Genomic DNA, 19,857 nt, shown 5'->3' on the forward strand with positions numbered 1-19,857 from the left:
ATTGTTGTACTTAATGCTGCACCCAGTGCAACACACCAGTTTTAATTCCCCAACCAGGTACAGCTGGTATGGTGGGTGTGTTATCATTTTGGTGGGGGGCCTGGGGTCATCCCCCAGAACCTTTTTAACAGAGCAGATATAATATCCTGTATTCTGGTGTATTTAAACAGGGAGTTTGATACTTTAACAGGCTTAACTAACATGTGAACATTATGGGTACATTTTTTTTTTCATCCATCAACAAGCTAAACAGAGACATTGATTTGATGACTGAAGCAATTAAAGAGCCATCTTAATAATAACCACTCATGATATCTTTATGATTGCATCCAATTAACTAGAATGTATCACTTGGGTATCAAATTGAGTATAATATAGTGTGTGTGGGAATGACTGAGTGTATTCACAGTCATAATAAGGGAATAGTGACAGTAGGAGTCAGTGTAACAGCCTGTGTAGAGATGGTGACTCTTACTCTCCTATTGGTCATATGGTTTACCTTGACTGATGAGTGCACCATATGTTTCCTATTCACTATTCACATTGACTTCCATAAAAGTCTGATAGCTATAAAGTCAATACAGACTGCACAAATGATTCTAAATTGTCAAATCTACAAGCTAACAATGCGTCACGTTTTTTGCTTGAAGATCTGTTCTTTTTGCACACGCATGCATCCAAAGGTCCCTCCCTCCCTGCTCTGGTTAAGGAACAGCTTGATATAGCATCACTCTCTCATTGTTTGTTGATGTGTGAAATACAGGAGAAATACTGGAAACTGATTGATGAGAAGAAGAGGGAGAAGAGTCAGAAGAAGATGGGTAAGGTTCACGCACGCACGCACGCACGCACGCACGCACGCACGCACGCACGCACGCACGCACGCACGCACGCACGCACGCACTTAACCACCAACTAAGTGGTCATACTTCGTTAACCAGGGTCCCCCAGGGGTCTATAATTGGTCCACTCCTTTTTCCCTTCTACACCAAATCTCTTTGTCAAAAGTAGCTGATCTACAAGCTCACAAGGCTACGGAGTGTGAGCTTACAGATCGGCATTTTTTTTCGGGGGTGCAGACAACGCAGTTGCGTTGGGGCCCAGAGTCAGTTGGGGCCCACCCGTGCCGTCGGTAAAATAAATGAATAAAATGTCATAGACCTGGTTGCTTGTTTCTCTCGCAAAATCTGGCCACACGGACTAGACCTCTGTGCAGTACATTACGGCGCTGTCCTCTTGGTTTATAGACCGTAAAGCGCAGTCGGCTGTGTTCTGTTCTGTCGAAAATCCCCGGTGACCACCCCGCGCGTCGGGGCCCACTGTTGCCTAGTTACGACGCTGGATGTGGTTAAATTAACATGTTCACACTGTGTCCATTTAACTCTTACTTCACACTGGAGGGGGAGGGGCCATCCAAGTATGATGTAAGAACAAAATGGACACTGTGTGAATATGGTTAATTGAGTGTACAGTGATATTAATGTACCGTTAAACAAATGTTTATTTGTTTGTTGTTCTTCTGTAGAGATGAAGTACAGTGATGGCAGTGATGACAGTGATGACAGTGATGACAGTGATGACAGTGAGGAGTTTTACCAGGAGAAAGTGAGAATGGAACAGTCCTTTCAGATGGAGATGAAGTCCATGGATCAGACCCCCCTTCCTCCTGGTGAAAAGGTTATTATAGTCATGCTTTTTTCATTAGTATTTATTTTTGTTATTGTTTTCACCTTATTTTTTTTTATTTCAGTTTTGTTTTATTCATTTTAAAACAGACTTAATAGTATATATTTTTTTTATGTTATCATATATTTTTAAATGTTTGTGTTTTAGTGTTATGTTCTTCTATATAATAAACATGGTGCTCCAACGAACCAGGTTAGTTTTACTACAATTTTAAGTTAAAGTATTATGTAAGGTGTATTAAATGTTTTTTATGAAAGAATGTCATGCATTCATGACAATGTTCATAAAACATTGATGCATTCAAATGCCGTGTGTGTGTGTGTGTGTGTGTGTGTGTGTGTGTGTGTGTGTGTGTGTGTGTGTGTGTGTGTGTGTGTGTGTGTGTGTGTGTGTGTGTGTGTGTGTGTGTGTGTGTGTGTGTGTGTGTGTGTGTGTGTGTGTGTGTGTGTGTGTGTGTGTGTGTGTGTGTGTGTGTGTGTGTGTGTGGGGGTGGGTGGGTGGATGGATGGATGGTATGTCATAACAGTAGACGTGCACCCAGTGGTGTGTTGAGGGTTACCAGCTGGAATTAAATTCACATTTAAAACTTATTATTACACAGCTTGGTTGAATGCTTTATTCTGATTGGCCAATGACTGAATTCAGTGGGTGCTCTGTTATTTTTCAATAATGACCACTGAACTAAATAACAGACCACTGTCTAATTAAAGACCCAGAGCACCTAGCTCATATCAATCTACATTGCTTGATTTTTGCCGTATCCAACATAGCAGCCATGTAAACAAATACACAATGTCATTTACAGCTAAACAGTACACTCAAGAATGTTTCTGAAAACATTTGAAGGAAGAAATAGACAATGCAGTAACAGAATATTGATTCTATTTGATCAACACTTGTTCAACCCGTTGTTTTCTGAGCCAACCGCTTTGCACTGGACGCACCTAAAAGTAAAAGTACTCATTATGCAAAATGTCCCATTTCACAAGTTTCCAAATGTATAGAATCTTTTGAAAATAGCAGATCTACTGTACAAGCTCACACCACGTTGCTTTGCGATGCATGGAGAGCTTGTGGATCGGCTTATTTCAAATAGCCAAAGTATATACGGCTGAAGTTGTTTGTGTTTGTTTTTTAATAATAATCTAAATCTTCAAAGTAAGTAATTAACATTTTCAAATAATTGTAGTGGAGTAAACGTACAATATTAACATCTGAGATGTAGTGGAGTAGAAGTAAAAGTATTGAACATTGGAAATGTTCCAGTAAAGTAAAAAAAAAAAACATCAAAATGATACTTAAGTACAGTGCTTGAGTAAATGTACATTACACCACTGCTTATACCTAGTGAGGCCCTGATCTGGCCGTTCTTTTAGAAAATACAGTAAGTAAAAGTTAATCCCAACCAATGTTAAGGAACAGGCTGTTAACATCTTGAAGTAGTTTTGACTCAATTTGTCTGTTGATGTGTGAAATACAGGAGGGATATGAGGTGCTGGAGAAGTGGTTGAAGAGTAGGGGTAAGGTTCTAGCCACTGACACGCACACACACACACACACACACACACACACACACACACACACACACACACACACACACACTCACTCACTCACTCACTCACTCACTCACTCACTCACTCACTCACTCACTCACTCACTCACTCACTCACTCACTCACTCACTCACTCACTCACTCACTCACTCACTCACTCACTCACTCTCCTCTCCTCTCCTCCCCCCCTCTCTCCCTCTCTCTCTCTCTCTCTCTCTCTCTCTCTCTCTCTCTCTCTCTCTCTCTCTCTCTCTCTCTCTCTCTCTCTCACTCTCACTCTCACTCTCTCTCTCTCTCTCTATCTCTCTGAATGTTCATCTATTAAGTCCTGTCCAGAATAGTGAGTCTTGGGTTGATGTGGTCACATGTTCACACTGTGTCCATTTAACTCTTACTTCATACTGGGGGGGGAGGGGCCACCAACACTGTATGAATGTGGTTCATTGAGTTTACAGTGATATTTATGTACAGTCATAAAACAATGTATCAGACCTCATGTCTTCTATACTCATCATGTGTAATGAATGTGTGTTTGCTTGTTGTTCTTCTGTAGAGATGATGGACAGTGATGACAGTGATGAGTTGTACCAGGAGAAAGTGAGCATGAAACAGTCTGGTCAGATGGAGATGAAGTCCGTGGATCAGACATCAACACCTCCCCTTCCTCCTGGTGACAAGGTTATTATAGTCATGCTTTTTCTTTTTTCTTTTTGCTATTGTTTTGGCTTTATTTTTTTCAGTACAGTTTTAATTCATTTAAAAACATAATTACTATTTTATTTTATTTCGTATGTTATTATATTTTGTGTTTTAGTGTTTTTTATATCATAATTATAACTGTATAATAAACTTGGTGCTCCAAAGAACCAGGTTAGTTTTACTGCAATTAGAAATTAAAGGTATATGTATGATCTATTAAAAGGTTTTTATGATAGAATGTCATGGATTAATGACTATGTTCATAAAACCTTTATCCATTCAAACGTCACTGAAATATAGATATGTTGGGTATGTCATAACAGTAGACGTGCACCCTGTGGTGCGTTGAGGGTTACCAGCTTGAATTAAATTCACCTTAAAATTATTATTACACGGCTTGGTTGAATGCTTGATTCTGATTGGCCAATGACTGGATTCAGCACATAATGACCACTGAACTCAATGGACCCTTCGCTAAGACCCACCCACTCCACTCTGTTACTGGTGGTGCGAAGTTAGTCACACCCAGGCCTGGCAGCACCTGGCAAGCTCTGCTTCTCAGCCTTTGACTTGCATGTTTAATGATGGCTTTTCCCCTTCAAAATAATCGATCATTTGAGGAGCAAGAGCTTCAAAATCTCTTCTAAATCTAGTCAGCAAGGCCTGCAGTAGGCTATGCACTGGACAAATGTGTATAATAAACTAAAAACACTGGAAATGTTAGAGGGAGTAATAGCCATGGATACACGACGGTCGACTGTCACGACCGTAATGGATGAACTTCAACCTGGTGTTTGCACTATCTCCATTTACGGCCCATACATCTACATAAACGTTCATATTTCAAATATAAAGTGCTTATCCCATGGCCACGGATGTTACATTTATGTACAGGCTCTCAGAAGTACCCATATTATCCGTATTGTCAATTAAAAAACATTTTAATCTGATCGGTGGCCATTTTCTCCATATGCTTTCATGCTAACCCTAACCCTGTAACAAGAGTTTTCATGTACCTCAGGGTAAGACTACAGTAGCAGTTAATCAGTGGTGGAAAGTAACTAAGTACATTTACTTAAGTACTGTACTTAAGTAACATTTTGAGGTATTTGTACTTTACTTGAGTATTTCCAATTTCCAATACTTTTACTTCTACTCCACTACATCTCAGAGGCAAATATTGTACTTTTACTCCACTACAATTATTTGAAAACTTTAGTTACTAGTTACTTTTCAGATATAAACTATGATATAATGAAACATACATTAACCACTTTAGTTCTATTTTATACATAGGCTATTTGAAAATAGCAGATCTACAAGCTCACAACGCGTCGCGATGTGACGCGTTGTGAGCTTGTAGATCGGCTATTTTCAAATATTTTAGTACTTTTACTTTTGGTACTTTAAGTACATTTTGATGCCAATACTTTTGTACTTTTACTCAAGTCAATTTTTAATTCTGGACTTTTACTTGTAACAGAGTAGTTTTATATTGCAGTATTGGTACTTTTACTTAAGTAAAGAATTTGAGTACTTTTTCCACCACTGCAGTTAATGAATAGACAAACAAATGAATTAATATACTTTAACATGCGGAATCCGAAACAGGCAGCGCTGTGATTCTGAATGTCGTTATGATTACGGTATTTTGACACCACCTGGGCGAGTGAGTCGTGTAACTTTCCCGACGTTAAGCTGTGTATCTTCCCATAATTCCACAAAGTCTGAGACCAAACCTGTGAGCCCAAAAACATTTCTGCCCGGTTCTCCTCGGTGCCTGGAGCTATTGATCTCAAATTGCGCACAGCCATTGACCATTACCATGGCCATGAAACTGCGAAGCCCGTTTTTTGATATCACTAAATCTCAGCTGTTTATCCGCATTTTTATGTCAAAGTTCCCATGCTCATGCTGCCTGGAGAGAGAGAGAGGGGGGGGGGGAGAGAGGGGGGCAGAGAGAGACAAGGAGAGGGAGAGAGAGGGAGGAGGAGGACAACGTCGCGCTGTTGCCTTCACAACTTCTTCGTGCTGTGTGTGTGTGTGTGTGTGTGTGTGTGTGTGTGTGTGTGTGTGTGTGTGTGTGTGTGTGTGTGTGTGTGTGTGTGTGTGTGTGTGTGTGTGTGTGTGTGTGTGTGCACTCGCAACGGGTCGCGCGCGTGTGTGTGTTGAACGTACCGTGTGTGTGTGCTCGCGCTGGGTCGTGTGTGTGTTGGGGACGGCCGAAAATCTGTACAAGCTAACGATGCGGCCGTTTCACTATCTCGCCCCTAAACACGGTCGCCCCGGATCGCACCGAACGGTCTGGGGTGAGCAATCTGCGCGTAATTGTCTCGCCCCTAAACACGGTCGCCCCGGATCGCAACGAATGATCTGTGGTGGGCGATCTGCTTCTAAACAGGTGGAGAGTTTATTTGTTAAGGACGCCCATGCATTCATGGGCGTCCCCCCCCCCCCCCTACAGGGGGGGGGGGCGCAACGGGACACGCGGGGGGGACGGGACACGCCGCGGCACGACGGGACGGGACGCGCCACAGGACGTGCAATAACCCCACGTTTGCAACTACTTTTGCCTGCGCACTTCACCGGGTATGGTCTAGTGTCTTTTTAACACAGCCATGCAGCCTTGCAGTTTAAGTGCAGATTTCAGCTTGGGAAAAGAACCCTCCAACGGTTTTGGGTACGTGGAATCTGTTGCTGGTTCATAGTCACCATTGCGTTATCGTGGTATTCCAATTCTTGCTGGTATTATGTTGCAAATGATTGTGTGTGTGCAGGCGAAATAACATTGACAGCTATGGCAGGTGATGAAAACTTGCCAGACCTATGCCAGGCTAATAACAGTTGCTAAAGGCCCGTTCAAAGTCCCTAGATGGGTCTGAAACGTGCGTCAGGGGGTGAGGGATTACGTCCGTTCTTTACGGACACATGGCATGGTCGCTCACGTTGTTTAGGGATTATTTTATTTATTTTAAAGTGTACAAGCGTAATACAGATATTCATCCACTAGATGGCAGTTGCGAGAGTGAGTGTGTACCATACCCAATGTTGCCATGTCTGCTTATTATAAGCGACTTTGGGCTTATTTTTCTGTATAGTTGCTTGTAAACAAACAAGCATTTTTTTATTGGTGGTTGCGGTTTTATTTGGGCTTGTTTCTAAATTGTAGTTGCTAATTTGGGCCAATTATTATTTAAACCAGTGATTCTCAAATATATATTGTAGATCTGCTATTTTCATATGTGGCCTAGCAGATTCTTTTGGGCTTGTTTTCATAGACCTGGTTACTTATTTCTCTCACAAAACCTGGCAACAGGTTTTGTGATGCTACAATGCTATGAAACTAGCATTGTAGCATCTAGCCAAAACAACGCAATAAAAGACACAAACTAGTCCACAAACTAGACAATGGTTGTCTACAAAACGTGAGTTTCGACCCATACTGCACTGTGCTATATTATTTGTGTGTGTGTGTTTAGGGAATGGCTGGGTTCATTTTGTCACAGACCGTGGATCGACGGTCGGCTATTAAGTAATTAAGTACATTTACTCAAGTACTTCCACAAACGTGGGTCTTTTTTGGAGAAAGAAGGCCCAAGGAAACTTTTTTCCTTATACTGCCAACGGGCGCCAGTGCTACTACAGGCAAAACATAGTGAACGTACGTTGGCCTGACGGTGAATGTCGACTGCACGGAAGGAAAAACTGGAGCCGCATTTGACGGAGGGGGAGACAAAAACGACAACGTAAGGAGCGCCAGCGCTCGTTAAGTATCCTTACGTCCGACTATAAATGATACTTAAGCTGGCATTGGACAATCACTTTTGGGGTGGGGTTTAGCGAAGGGTCCATTACAGACCGCTGTCTAATCAAAGACACATTCGAGAGCGTATGTTTTGCACCCTGTCCGTCCGTCCGTCCGTCCGTCCGTCCGCTTGATGGCAGCAAAACTGTGCACACACACTCCCTGGTTGCCAATTCAGAACCTCTGGCCCAAAATTGTCACATGTGCTTGTTATAGCGCCACGAGGAGGCCACTTTTTTCTATACACTTTTTTTTTTTACAGTACTCCTACATGTTTTGTCCAAACGTCACGCAAATCGATACACAGTATCTCTATAGTCATTAAACAAAACTGAAGTCTTTCAAATGTTTCATTTTCCATCCTGATTGGCTAAGAATGGCTTCCAAAGTTTGGAGGAGTGCTCCGTTTTGAACAAAATGCCTCAAATCATGAACACATTGTGCAATTTTCGTGACATTTTGCACGTACATTCCCACTAGGCTGAGGAAGAAATGCCACTTGAAACTGTTCAAATCAGCCTCATAGTGGCACTATAACAGGCCAATTCATGTTTTTACCTTTAATTGCACCGATCTGTGTAAAACTTTGTGTGTGCACTCCCTATGCGCTTCGCAAAACACTGAAAACCGCAAAAGGGGAATATGCAAGGGAGGTGGAAGCCCATTTTAGCTCAAACAAGAGCAGAGATCTATGGCAGGGTCTAAAAATGATCACCGATTTCAAATCCCCCACCCCCAAAGAGAATGCATTATCTATGTCACTCCCTGATGAGCTAAACAAACATTACTATCGCTTTGAAGCTCAGAGGAAAGCATCCCCCACTCCCTTAACCCCCACCTCCCCCCGGCACCCACTCTGCCTAGCTCCCAGGGTTTTTTACCCTGAGAGACACGGGGAGAACATGCAAACTCCACACAGAGTGGGCCCTTTCGCCAACCCCACCTAGGGTATGGGCGCTGATGACGTGGAGGAGGAGACACGCCCCCAGCACCCACAGCGTCCCCGGCGGGAATTGAACCCAGGACCTTCTAGCTGTGAGGCAACAGCGCTACCGACTGCGCCACCGTGCCCTCCACTCCCAGGGTTTTTAACAATGGGACTGCAGTTCACACCTCAGTGATGGCATGTGGCATGACCTGGTCATAGCAGAGTCAGATATTTGCTTGACTTTCTGGCACATCAACTTTCTGACCTGATGAAATCCTAGGGTCTACAAAGCATGCGCAACGTAACTGGCCAGTGTCTTCACAGACATTTTCAACCAATCTCTCTGTGAAAGCAAAGTACCATCCTGCTTCAAAACAGCAATCATTGTCCCGGTCCCTAAAAAAGGCAAAGTAACCTAGTTAAATGACTGGAGGCCTGTTGCACTCACACCCATAGTGAGCAAATGCTTTGAGAAACATGTCAGAGTGATGATCAACAACACGCTGCCACCCACACTCGACCCCCTTCAATTTGCCTACCGTAAGGATAGATCCACGGATGATGCCATTGCCACATCACTTCACACCACCCTCTCACACCTTGAGAGTGACAAGTCATATGTGAGAATGCATAGACTACAGCTCAGCGTGCACTACCATAATCCCCCTCAAACTAGACACCAAGCTACGGAGTCTAGGTCTAAACCCAAGCCTTTGCAGCTGGATTCTTGACTTCCTGACAGAGCGACGTCAGGTGGTGAGGATGGGAACTATGCCTTCTGCCCTCCTGACCCTCAGCAGAGGAGCCCCTCAGGGATGCGTTTTGAGCCCCCTTCTCTACTCCCTGTACACCTACGACTGCATGGCTTTGTTCAGCTCCAACCAAGTGGTCAAGTTTGCAGATGACACCACAGTGATAGGCTTGATCCCTGACAACGATGAAACAGCCCACAGGAGAGAAGTGGAGAACCTGGCACTATGGTGCCAGGAGAACAACCTGGCTCTAAATGTTGCAAAACCAAAAGAGATAATCTTTGACAACAGAAGGCCTCCCAGAGATCACTCTCCCATCCAGATCGGGAGTGCTGCAGTGGAGAGGGTCAGAGAGTTCAAATTCCTGGGGGTGCACATCACTGAAGATCTCACCTGGGCAGACAGAGCGAGTGGTGAAGAAAGCACAACAACGCCTCTAATTTCTCAGACAACTGAAGAAAGCTGGGTCAAAAAGTCCTAAGGGTAAGTAAGTAAGTACATTTTATTTGTATAGCACTTTTCACAGAAAGGACTCAAAAAGTGCTTAACATGCAGCAGAAATGAAAACAGCAAAAAACATTCAATAATTAGAAACAGAAACAAAAACACAATGCATCTCAGAGAAAAACAATACAGCAGACATATATCACCATTGGAGGAGAAGCTCAATGACATTACCCAAAAGCATGTTGAAACAGTAATGTTTTTAGCTGATTCTTAAAAATGTCCACAGACGCTGCAGCTCTCAGGCCACAAGGAAGGGCATTCCAGAGTCTAGGTGCTAGAGACTGAAAGGCTCTGTCACCTTTGGTGATTAACCTGGTACGAGGAATGACCAATAGACCATGGTCCGCTGACCTCAGGGTCCTGCATGGCACATATGGTTTCAGTAAGTCAGTTAAATATTCAGGTGCCTGGCTGTGCAGAGCTCTAAAAGTGAGCACCAGGACCTTAAACTGAACTCTAAAATGTATAGGAAGCCAGTGCAAAGATGCCAAAACTGGAGTAATGTGACACCTTCTGCTTGATCTCGTTAACAGTCTTGCAGCAGTGTTTTGAATGAATTGCAGGCGGTCTATGGGTGTTTTATTGAGGCAGGTGAGAACCGAATTGCAGTAGTCAAGGCGAGATGAAACAAAGGCATGTAAGAGTTTTCTACAGACGCACCACAGAGAACATCCTGACTGGCTGCTTCACTGCCTGGTACGGCAGCTGCACCGAGCTCAACCGCAAGGCAATGCAGAGGGTTGTGCGGACAGCCGAACTCATCAGCGGATGTGATCTCCCCCCCATCCAAGCCCTGTATGACGAACGCTGTGTCAGCAAAGCACGAGGAATCATCAAAGATCGAAGCCATCCCAACCACAGACTGTTCGAGATGTTGCCGCATGGAAAACGCCTACGCAGTCTCAAAGCTACTAGCAATAGACTGGAAAAAAGCTTCTTTCCATGTACAATCGGGTACATGAACGATTTGACAAGAACCAGAATGAACCAAGGCAAAGGGAAATGCTAAGCTGCCCCCCCCCCCTCCCCCAGCCCAACCATCCATCCCTTTCTTGCTTTTTCTGCTATGCCCAGGGGTGAAAGTGGTTGACATTTCTTGCCGGAACTGCCACATGCAGCGCGTGTGCATGTGGCGTGAATGTGCGCGCGCGATTTTTTTCGGTTATTTCGCGGATATTGGTACTTTATTTTCGTTTTTTGTTACTTTATTTCGGGGTTAGGGTTTAGGGTTAGGGTTGTTTAATTCTTATTTTTGCCTGATTTTACCGATTTTATTATCAAAGAAAATTTAATTAAAATATTTGTATTAATTTTTGTAAAATCAATTGGGTGCACCAGGCCCACCCATGGCTGCACCCCTGATACACATGATGAAAACAGAGCTATATTGTCCAACTTGATCATACTGTACAATACCAAGTACTCTAAAACCAGTTCACCCATGATGCAAGCTTGTGAATCTGCTATTTTTGTGCAGTATTTGAACATTGTTTTTATACTTTTTAAGACAAATATTCTCTTCTGGGGGTCCCCGGCACAAAACATTTTCAGATGGGGGTCCATGGCTAAAATCAAATGTATTAAAATATTTTGAAAATGGCAGATCTACAAGCTCACAACGCGTCATCGCTTGTGAGCTTGTCGATCGGCTATTTTCAAAAAGCCAAAGTTTAAATGGGGCTGAAGCGGTTCATGTATGTTTTGTCATAATAATTAAAATCTATAAAGTAAGTAACTAAAGTTTTCAAATAATTGTAGTGGAGTAAAAGTATAATATTTGCCTCTGAGATGTATTGGAATAGAAGTAAAAATATTCCAAATTGGAAATACTCCAGTCAAGTAAAAAATACCTTAAAATTACTCATACAGTATTTGAGTACATGTACTTAGTTACTTTCCACCACTGCATTAGATTAATTACTCACCTTCTGCAAAGATGACGAAAGAGAACACATTTTTTGTTGTTGGCCCACATTGTCTTGGTTTCAGAGAGCATGGTGGTAAATATGAACTTTTATCGTCTTTATATTCCATAATGTCCCAGGACCCACGTCCGTGTTTACCTTTTTACTCAAGCTAAGCATGGAGTTTGAGAACGTATCGGCTTGACGTCAGTCATTAGTGAAGTAGCCCCCAGAAATCTGGTTTCCTTTCAAAACGATGTGCATTTCAAAATAAGAGTTATTTTTGGTTAATCTACTTGTAATGTTACAATTCAACACACGTTTTATTTTGAAATCATACTGATACTACTGGAAGTAGATGTACCCAGGTAGCCTAGTTGAAACTACTTCACGCTATTTGAATGAAAGCTGCAGTTTATATGGAACGGGAGAGAAAAAAAAAGTCAGACAAAAAGTGAGAGTGAGGGTGTCCCGTCTTAAGCAAAATGAATGGTTGTGACGCCCTGTATGCTAATAATCTGACGTTAGTAGATTATGTTTTCTTCTTGAATATGCCATGGCCATGGTCTATGACAGGTTATTTAATATGGGATTTTCACAGCTGCCTTTTGACTTTTTCTTAACGGAACGGCGTTCCGGTGCCGAATCTTTTACCGGAACACCGTTCCGGCCCACTTTCACCACTGGCTATGCCTGAACTTCGTTTAAGGCCTAGCCTACTTACATGTCTTGTTCTCTCTAGCTTCATCAAGCGTCCGCATCTACAAGAAAACCTCCTGACTTCACTAATGAACCTGGACCTTCACACACAAAGTATGTGAATCCTCCTAAAAAATATAAACACTATACAATATGCACAACACTATAACACTGTACAATATAAACAACACTATATCACAACCATTTGATCTCATGCTGAGTTCAATGCGCACAAAAAGCACAGAGGTACAGTTTTATACAAGGGCTGCTAAAAGGATAAGCCCAAGAAAGCACTATGGCTTGTTTCCATTGGAGTCCTGTGTATTCAATATGTTTTTTTTTCTTTATTTTTTTCTTAATGTGCTAAAGCCACTAGCAATCCGGTAATATCAGGCTACATTTCACTTAAATGTCAGAGCTTAACTCGGCATGTAAATATGACATAAATGCAAGAAAGAAACAATTATTAACCACGTTATGGCGTTAATTGGACTTAATTTTATAACAACAAATTATAGCGTCTTCTTCGCTGGTTTTGGAAAAGGGGACAGTTTTGGTTGGTTGGCTTTGGATCACACTGAATGAGCTTGTACATTACATATCGGTTTCCACGTGTCATCATCGTTTTTATTATTTCATTATTATTAAATTATGAAGTAATGTAATTTATACACAACTAACTTGACTCTTGTCTTTGTCTGTTTGCCAGGATAAAAAGACCAGCAAAACCAGCCACTGATGATGAAGACTGGGACTGCAGAAACTGTTTCTCCAGGAACACTGCTAAGGATTTAAGATGCAGAAACTGCAAACTGTCAAAGGTCTTATCCATAAGGTAACGTTGGCTCTCTGTCTGTTTTGTTTGTTTGTTTTTCTTTATCCAGCTGCATGTCTATGAACAGTGACGCTTCAAATGATTAACCTTTGAACCTCAGTTGTGAACCTGGACCTGAAGACACAAAGTATCACTGATCTGTGTGAACCTCAACTGATGGACACAATTAATTAATTCATGTTGAAATTATTAATAATAATGATGATGACGATGAGGATGACAGTATAGCATTTGCGGTCCCTCACAGCTCACTCACTAACTTAAATACATGAAGGAAACATGGACTGATGTTTTAACAGGAGAACCAGGTTTTATTGCCCTTTTAATACAGACTAGAACTGGGTTGGGAGGGTGCCGAAAAACAACAAAGAGACTGCTCTGTCTGTCTAGGCTGAGTCTCTCCACACACTGTGTAACAATAGTGTCTCTGCCACTTCCTTGTTCCTCTTTGTGGGCTTCTTCTTCACCCACCCCCTTTGATCATTGTTTTAACCCCTTCTCAGCCTGACCTAAACGGCATACCTGAACTATAGGCACCTCCTCCCCCATCAACCCCCCTCCCCCCCACAAGTCTCTGTCATTATTCCTGTGTAGGAGTTCCCAGCATGGTAAACCTACGAAACATGCTATGTGCACTAAGACGGAGAATAAGGACACGCTGTAATTGCTTAGGCCCCGCCCCCGCTGTATTCCTTTTGGCTGGGCTTTAAACAGCCATAACTCCAGTTCCCAGCATCGAAACCCTAAGAAACTTGCCAGGTCTACTTAGACGGCCAATAGGGACAGGCTGTAATGTTAAGCTATGTAGCCTAGTTTTTCAGCTGATTGCCATACAGACTTGTATCGTGGACAGAGCTTCGAGGGCCCGTTCATCGCTGCTTGCAGCTTTATTATTATTATTATTCCCGATAATGAATCAACCTCAAATTCGCTCAGCGTACACAAAAGATCAGGGGGGCACGGTGGCGAAGTCGGTAGTGCTGTCCCCTCACAGCTAGAAGGTCCTGGGTTTGATTCCCGCCGGGGACGCTGTGGGCACTGGGGGAGTGTTCTCTCCTCTGCGTCATCAGTGCCCATACACTAGGTGGGGTTGGCATGTTGTCCCCCTGTCTCCTAGGGTAGGTACCCTCACAAAAACATGCTGTAATCCTGTTCTCTATACTGCCTCCCCCGGGGCGCCTGATGGAGGGGAAGGAACTGGTTGGAATAACGTGTACCTATATATTATATTCATTATGATCGCCAATCGTTTGTAAACACACATGCTATACGTGGACGTCGCCCAGACAACAAACATTTCGATCGACTCAGATCTTTCTCTCTTTCTTTCTGCTGCCCTGCGTAAACACACCATATACTGTACCGTCACGTGAACGGACGGTTCACTTACTTTTTCAAATCGCCACAGAAAATGTACATCCCTTATGATCGTGTGTCCAACTGTTTGTAGGGTAGGTGTGTGAGTGGACCAGAGAACACATTTTCAATCCACTACATTCCATTTTCCAGTAGTAGCAGTTTCTAAACAGCGCGTCTAACGCACCACGGCGGAGAAAAACAAAGCCGAGACAATGGTGTTTCAGAGGGACAGTTAGACAGGAAGCAGACTGAAATATAAATCTTGGATTGACGTTATTTCCGACGAGTGATGAAGAACGGTGAGATCTTTATAAAATCAACTTTTTTCTAAATTATGTCAGTGGCAGATGTGGTAATTGAAAAAAAACATATGTTTTTTACGTCAGTGGCAGTGCATGAGTTAATAATAATTTCACACACACACACACACACACACACACACACACACACACACACACACACACACACACACACACACACACACACACACACACACACACACACACACACTTTGTTAGGTCATATTTCCACTTACTGTATACAGTTACAGATACATATCATAGAATATTATGACATAATATCATAATAATATGTGCTCCTCGTTGTTTCTCCCTCCTCTTTCTATGTCTCTTTGTCTTTTCTATCATTGTCTTTCTCTCAGCTGGTTCTTCATCACAGCCCTCCCTCTCTCTGCAGCAGACATGAGGAAGTCTTGGCATAAAGACATCACACAGATAGACCAGGACCACTATGTCCGCATGATGTGAGTGTTCATCACACCGAAAGCAGAACCAATACAATGTGTTCTCACCATCGTCTAGACCCCAGATCAGCTGAACAATTATCACTTATTAAATGATGAGTTGAATCTAATGTCTGACTTTGTCTCTCTCATTGTGTGTGTTTTGGTGAGCAGTGTAAAGGACATGTCAACGGGAGACCCAGCTGAGGACAGTAAGGACCTGGTGACTGATGCTCAGAACATAGAGAGGGAGGCGTATGTGTCAGCTAACAGCAAGGTAAGAACCTAATATTCTGTGCATGACATTTATTTACATGTTCTAATGAAAACATGTAGCGTGTAAGATTGAATTGTTCATCATTCAGTGGCATAAACAAACTAAACTATAAACAAAAATGTGTCTAAAATATGGATGCCAGGTAACCACATGAACGCTAGCGTCAACTATTCTGGGGTGAACATTTGACGATCTACAAGCTTACAATACACCACAATGCAACCCGTTGTGAGCTTTTTTATCTACTATTTTAGGCAAACAAATTTGGTGTTGAGACAATAAAGCATCAGGCCTAGTACAGAGCCCTGGGGAACCCCGTTAAAATGTATAAAGGGTTAATGTGGTTATCGTTGCTGTCGGGCAGAAACCTCATATCTGTAGCAAATAGCAGATATACACTATGTGAGCTTGTAGATCAGCTTTATTAACCATTTAAACCCTATACTTAAATGGAATGGGGTTAGGTCCCTCAGGGGTCTATTCTTGGTCCCTTACTTTTTCCCCTCTACACCGAATCTCTTCGCTGAAACTAGCAGATCTACAAGCTCAGTGTGAGCTTGTTAGAGCTCCTGTTTTCACAGAATAGGGAAGCTTGGGTACATAAGGTCAACAGTGGTCTACTTAAATTAAAATGTTCACTTATACCCAGTGTGTCTCATATGTTTTACTTGAGTAAAAGTACAAAAGTATTGTCATAAAAATGTACTTAAGTACTAAAAACTTTAAAAAAGTTTCCAAATATATGAAATCTTTTGAAAATAGCAGATCTACAAGCTCACACCACATCACTTTGTGATGCATGGCGAGCTTGTAGATCGGCTATTTTCAAATATAGCCAAAGTAGTTTGTGTTTTTTCTTTTTTGTAATAATAATCTAAATCTTCAAAGTAACTAGTAATTAACATTTTCAAGCAATTGTAGTGGAGTAAAAGTACATTATTTGCTTTTGAGATGTAAAAACTGGTATTGAACCTACTTTTCTTTCTTTCGGTTTCAGTTTTTATTCACACATACACACAATATAATGCAATACACATGAACCCTAGCAGCCCTATTTTGGGTGTACCATTTGCTGAAAATAGCCGATCTACAAGCTCACTACGCATTGTGAGCTTGTAGATCGGCTATGTTCGGCGAAGAGGTTTGTTGCAGAGGGGGAAATAGAGCAGACCAAGTACAGAGGCAAAGGTCAAGTTATGTGTGAAAATACACATTAACATGAATCCAACACTGATGGATAAAGCAAGTATGATATATATGAAACACTTTAATCTGCACAATCTGATGCAATGTTTTAGTGGCGGTCCCCGCTTCATCTCTCTGTCAGCTAAGGGGTGCTTCACTGAAAATAGCAGATCTACAAGCTCATTGTGATTTTGTAGATCTGCTATTTGTGCAGAATGATTGTGTCTGATTTCGTAAGAAGTCGGGTTGTTGTGATGCGTCTAGTGTGTTGGTGGAGTGCCCAGTGCCCGTCACTTCTCACTGTCAACCCTCACCGCTGGCTAGCAGAATGCGAACGGGAGAGCTGAGTGTGTGCCTCTCCCTGCCAGTACATAGCCTCTCTAACAGCAAGCCCTATTCAGTGCCTCCTTGTGGCGACACACGGTAACTGGGTACATTTCGGACCCCGGCTGAACTACAAGGGACTCGGAGGAGGTTTGGCCCCCAGACGTGCGGCACGCAGGCCTACCGGTGTGTGGACATGCCCTGGTGCCCACGAACCAGCCCCCAACTATGGGTTAAATAGTACCGCTGCCTAGTGGGTTCCTTGGGAGAGGAATAGGCTAAGGGAGGCAACCCCTACAGAAAATCAATCCCTTTGGGTTGGCGTCAGGAAGGGCATCCAGCTGTAAAAATTGGCTGGACAAACACAGAAGAGGCGGGGTACAGCCTTAAGTACCCCGTGGGCATTCTCATCAGCCTACGACAAACAGAATGATGAAGAAGGAGGCCAAGCCGCAGGTGGATTACATCCAGGAGATGACGGCCATCGGCTCGAAGTACTGCGGGGAGGCCAGAAGCGGAACAGAGAGAGAGAGGAGCAGGAGGTGCGTGTCAGGGTTGCTACATGGAACATCGGTAGCATGTCGCGTCGGTCAGGGTAGGTGGTCGATGCTCTGCACAGGAGAAGGGTGGATGTCTGCTGTGTTCAGGAGTCGAGATGGAAGGGTGGAAGCGCAAGGATGTTGGGCGTGATTGGTAGAAGGTACAAGTTCTTCTGGCAAGGCTGCAATGAAGGGACAGGTGGTGTTGGAGTTCTTATCGCTGAAAAGTGGATAGACCAAGTGCTAAGTGTCAGTAGGGTGAATGAGCGGATCCTCTTTGTGAAGATGATTCTTGGGAAGCGCCTGACAAATGTCATATCACTCTATGCCCCTCAAGTTGGCAGATGTGTGGATGAGAAGGATGTGTTCTGGGACAAGGCCATTATGGTGTTGTCGGGGATCCCTCAGGATGAGGCTATAATCCTTGGAGGTGACCTGAATGGACATGTGGGAAGGGGGTCAGGTGGCTTTGATGGAGTCCATGGTGGTCAGGGATATGGCCTGAGGAACATGGAGGGAGAGAGGATTCTGGAGTTTGGAGATGCACTGGAGCTGGTGGTGTGCAACACACTTTTCAAGAAGGACGAAGCCAAACTAGTAACATACAGTTCGGGTGGATGTAAGAGCACAATAGATTACATCATGGTCAGAAAGGAGGACCGCGTCCTGGTCAGGAATGTCAACGCAATTGCTGGAGAAGAGTGCGTGTCTCAGCACCGCCCAGTCATCGGAGATCTAATTCTGCGAGCCAAGAAAGTGGCGGCAAAAAAGCATCTCCCTAAGTTGAAGGTGTGGAAGCTACAGAAAGCAGAGAGTCGAACAGAGTTTAGGGAGAAGCTGAGGAAGTGGAGGAAGCGTTGAAATCAGGAGACGTGGGTGGAAAGTGGCAGGCAATGAAGAAAGCCCTGCTCAAAGTAACAGAGGATGTATGTGGGTGGACAAGGGGTGAGGCAAGACAAAGAGAGACATGGTGGTGGAATGACAGTGTTGAAAGTGCAGTGAACGAGAAGAGGCGGTGCCATAAAGTATGGAAGAAATCTAGGGATGAGACAGATAGAGTACGGTATGTAGAGGCAAAGAGGGTGTCACGGACAGCAGTATGGCAGGCCCAAGAGGCCAACAGGAAAGAATTTGCAAGTGAGCTGGAGAGTGAGAGAGGGCAAAAGAGCTTCTTCAAGATAGCAAAGCAGATGGTGAAGGAGAGGCGTGATGTGACCGGTGCAAGCTGTGTGAGGGATGAAGATGGCAACATCGTGACAGACAACAGAGGAGTGAAGGAAGTATGGCGAAGGTACATGGAAAGACTGCTGAATGTGGAGAATGACTGGGATGGAGAGGTGGGATGTGACGAGGTGGAGGGTGAATGCTGCCCGATCATGCCAATAGAAGTGGTGAAGGCCCTGAAAGCCATGAAGGAGGGAAAGGCGCCTGGGCCATCTGGAGTGGTGGCGGAGATGCTGAAGGCGGCAGGGGACGTCGGTGTGCACTGGATGACTGACCTGTGCAACAGTGTCGTGACTGAGGGGCACATTCCAGAAGACTGGACAAAAAGCATCCTGGTGCCACTATTCAAGGGGAAGGGTGATCCAATCGCATGCGGGTCATACAGGGCAATTAAGCTGCTGGAGCATGGAATGAAAGTGCTAGAGAGGGTGTTGGAAAAGAGGGTGAGGACTCAGGTAGATGTGGATGAGATGCAGTTTGGCTTCATGCCCGGTAAAGGTACAACAGATGCAATCTTTGTCACCCGACAGATGCAAGAGAAACATCAGGAGAAGAGGAAGAGGTTGTACTATGCTTTTGTTGACCTGGAAAAAGCATTCGATAGGGTGCCAAGAGAGGTGGTGAGGTGGGCCCTGAGGAAGTCTGGAGTGGAGGAGGGTCTGGTCAGGGTGGTGATGGCTCTTTACAGTGGAGCATGTACAGTAGTTAGAACGGGAATGGGAGACAGTGATGGGTTCGAAGTAAGGGTGGGTGTGCATCAGGGATCAGTACTCAGTCCATTACTGTTCGCTATTGTGATGGATGTGGTATCGAGGGAAGTGAGGGGTGGACTACCATGGG

The 19,857-nt window shown here is 43.7% G+C and overlaps 2 protein-coding genes across 2 annotated transcripts in view; both read left to right on the top strand.

Moving 5' to 3' along the window:
* LOC311038641 (uncharacterized protein) overlaps positions 1–1,883 on the top strand; it is a gene marked incomplete at both ends in the record, with an annotated part of 134,402 nt that extends 132,519 nt beyond the window's left edge. Inside the window, 3 exons of the mRNA XM_084048212.1 lie at positions 764–821; positions 1,526–1,669; positions 1,879–1,883. Of these exons, the coding sequence (XP_083904338.1) occupies positions 764–821; positions 1,526–1,669; positions 1,879–1,883 (207 nt within the window). The remainder of the gene's footprint in view (positions 1–763; positions 822–1,525; positions 1,670–1,878) is intronic.
* Positions 1,884–3,126: 1,243 nt separating this feature from the next.
* The window catches only part of LOC311038483 (uncharacterized protein), an 87,856-nt gene continuing 71,125 nt past the window's right edge, over positions 3,127–19,857 (top strand). Inside the window, exons 1-3 of the mRNA XM_084048038.1 lie at positions 3,127–3,206; positions 3,792–3,916; positions 12,576–12,646. Coding sequence (XP_083904164.1) covers positions 3,152–3,206; positions 3,792–3,916; positions 12,576–12,646 — 251 coding nt within the window. The 5' untranslated portion in view covers positions 3,127–3,151. The remainder of the gene's footprint in view (positions 3,207–3,791; positions 3,917–12,575; positions 12,647–19,857) is intronic.

The sequence above is a fragment of the Gymnoscopelus microlampas genome, assembly GCF_963454915.1.
Source record: "Gymnoscopelus microlampas genome assembly, chromosome: 22".
Taxonomy (NCBI): Eukaryota; Metazoa; Chordata; class Actinopteri; order Myctophiformes; family Myctophidae; genus Gymnoscopelus; species Gymnoscopelus microlampas.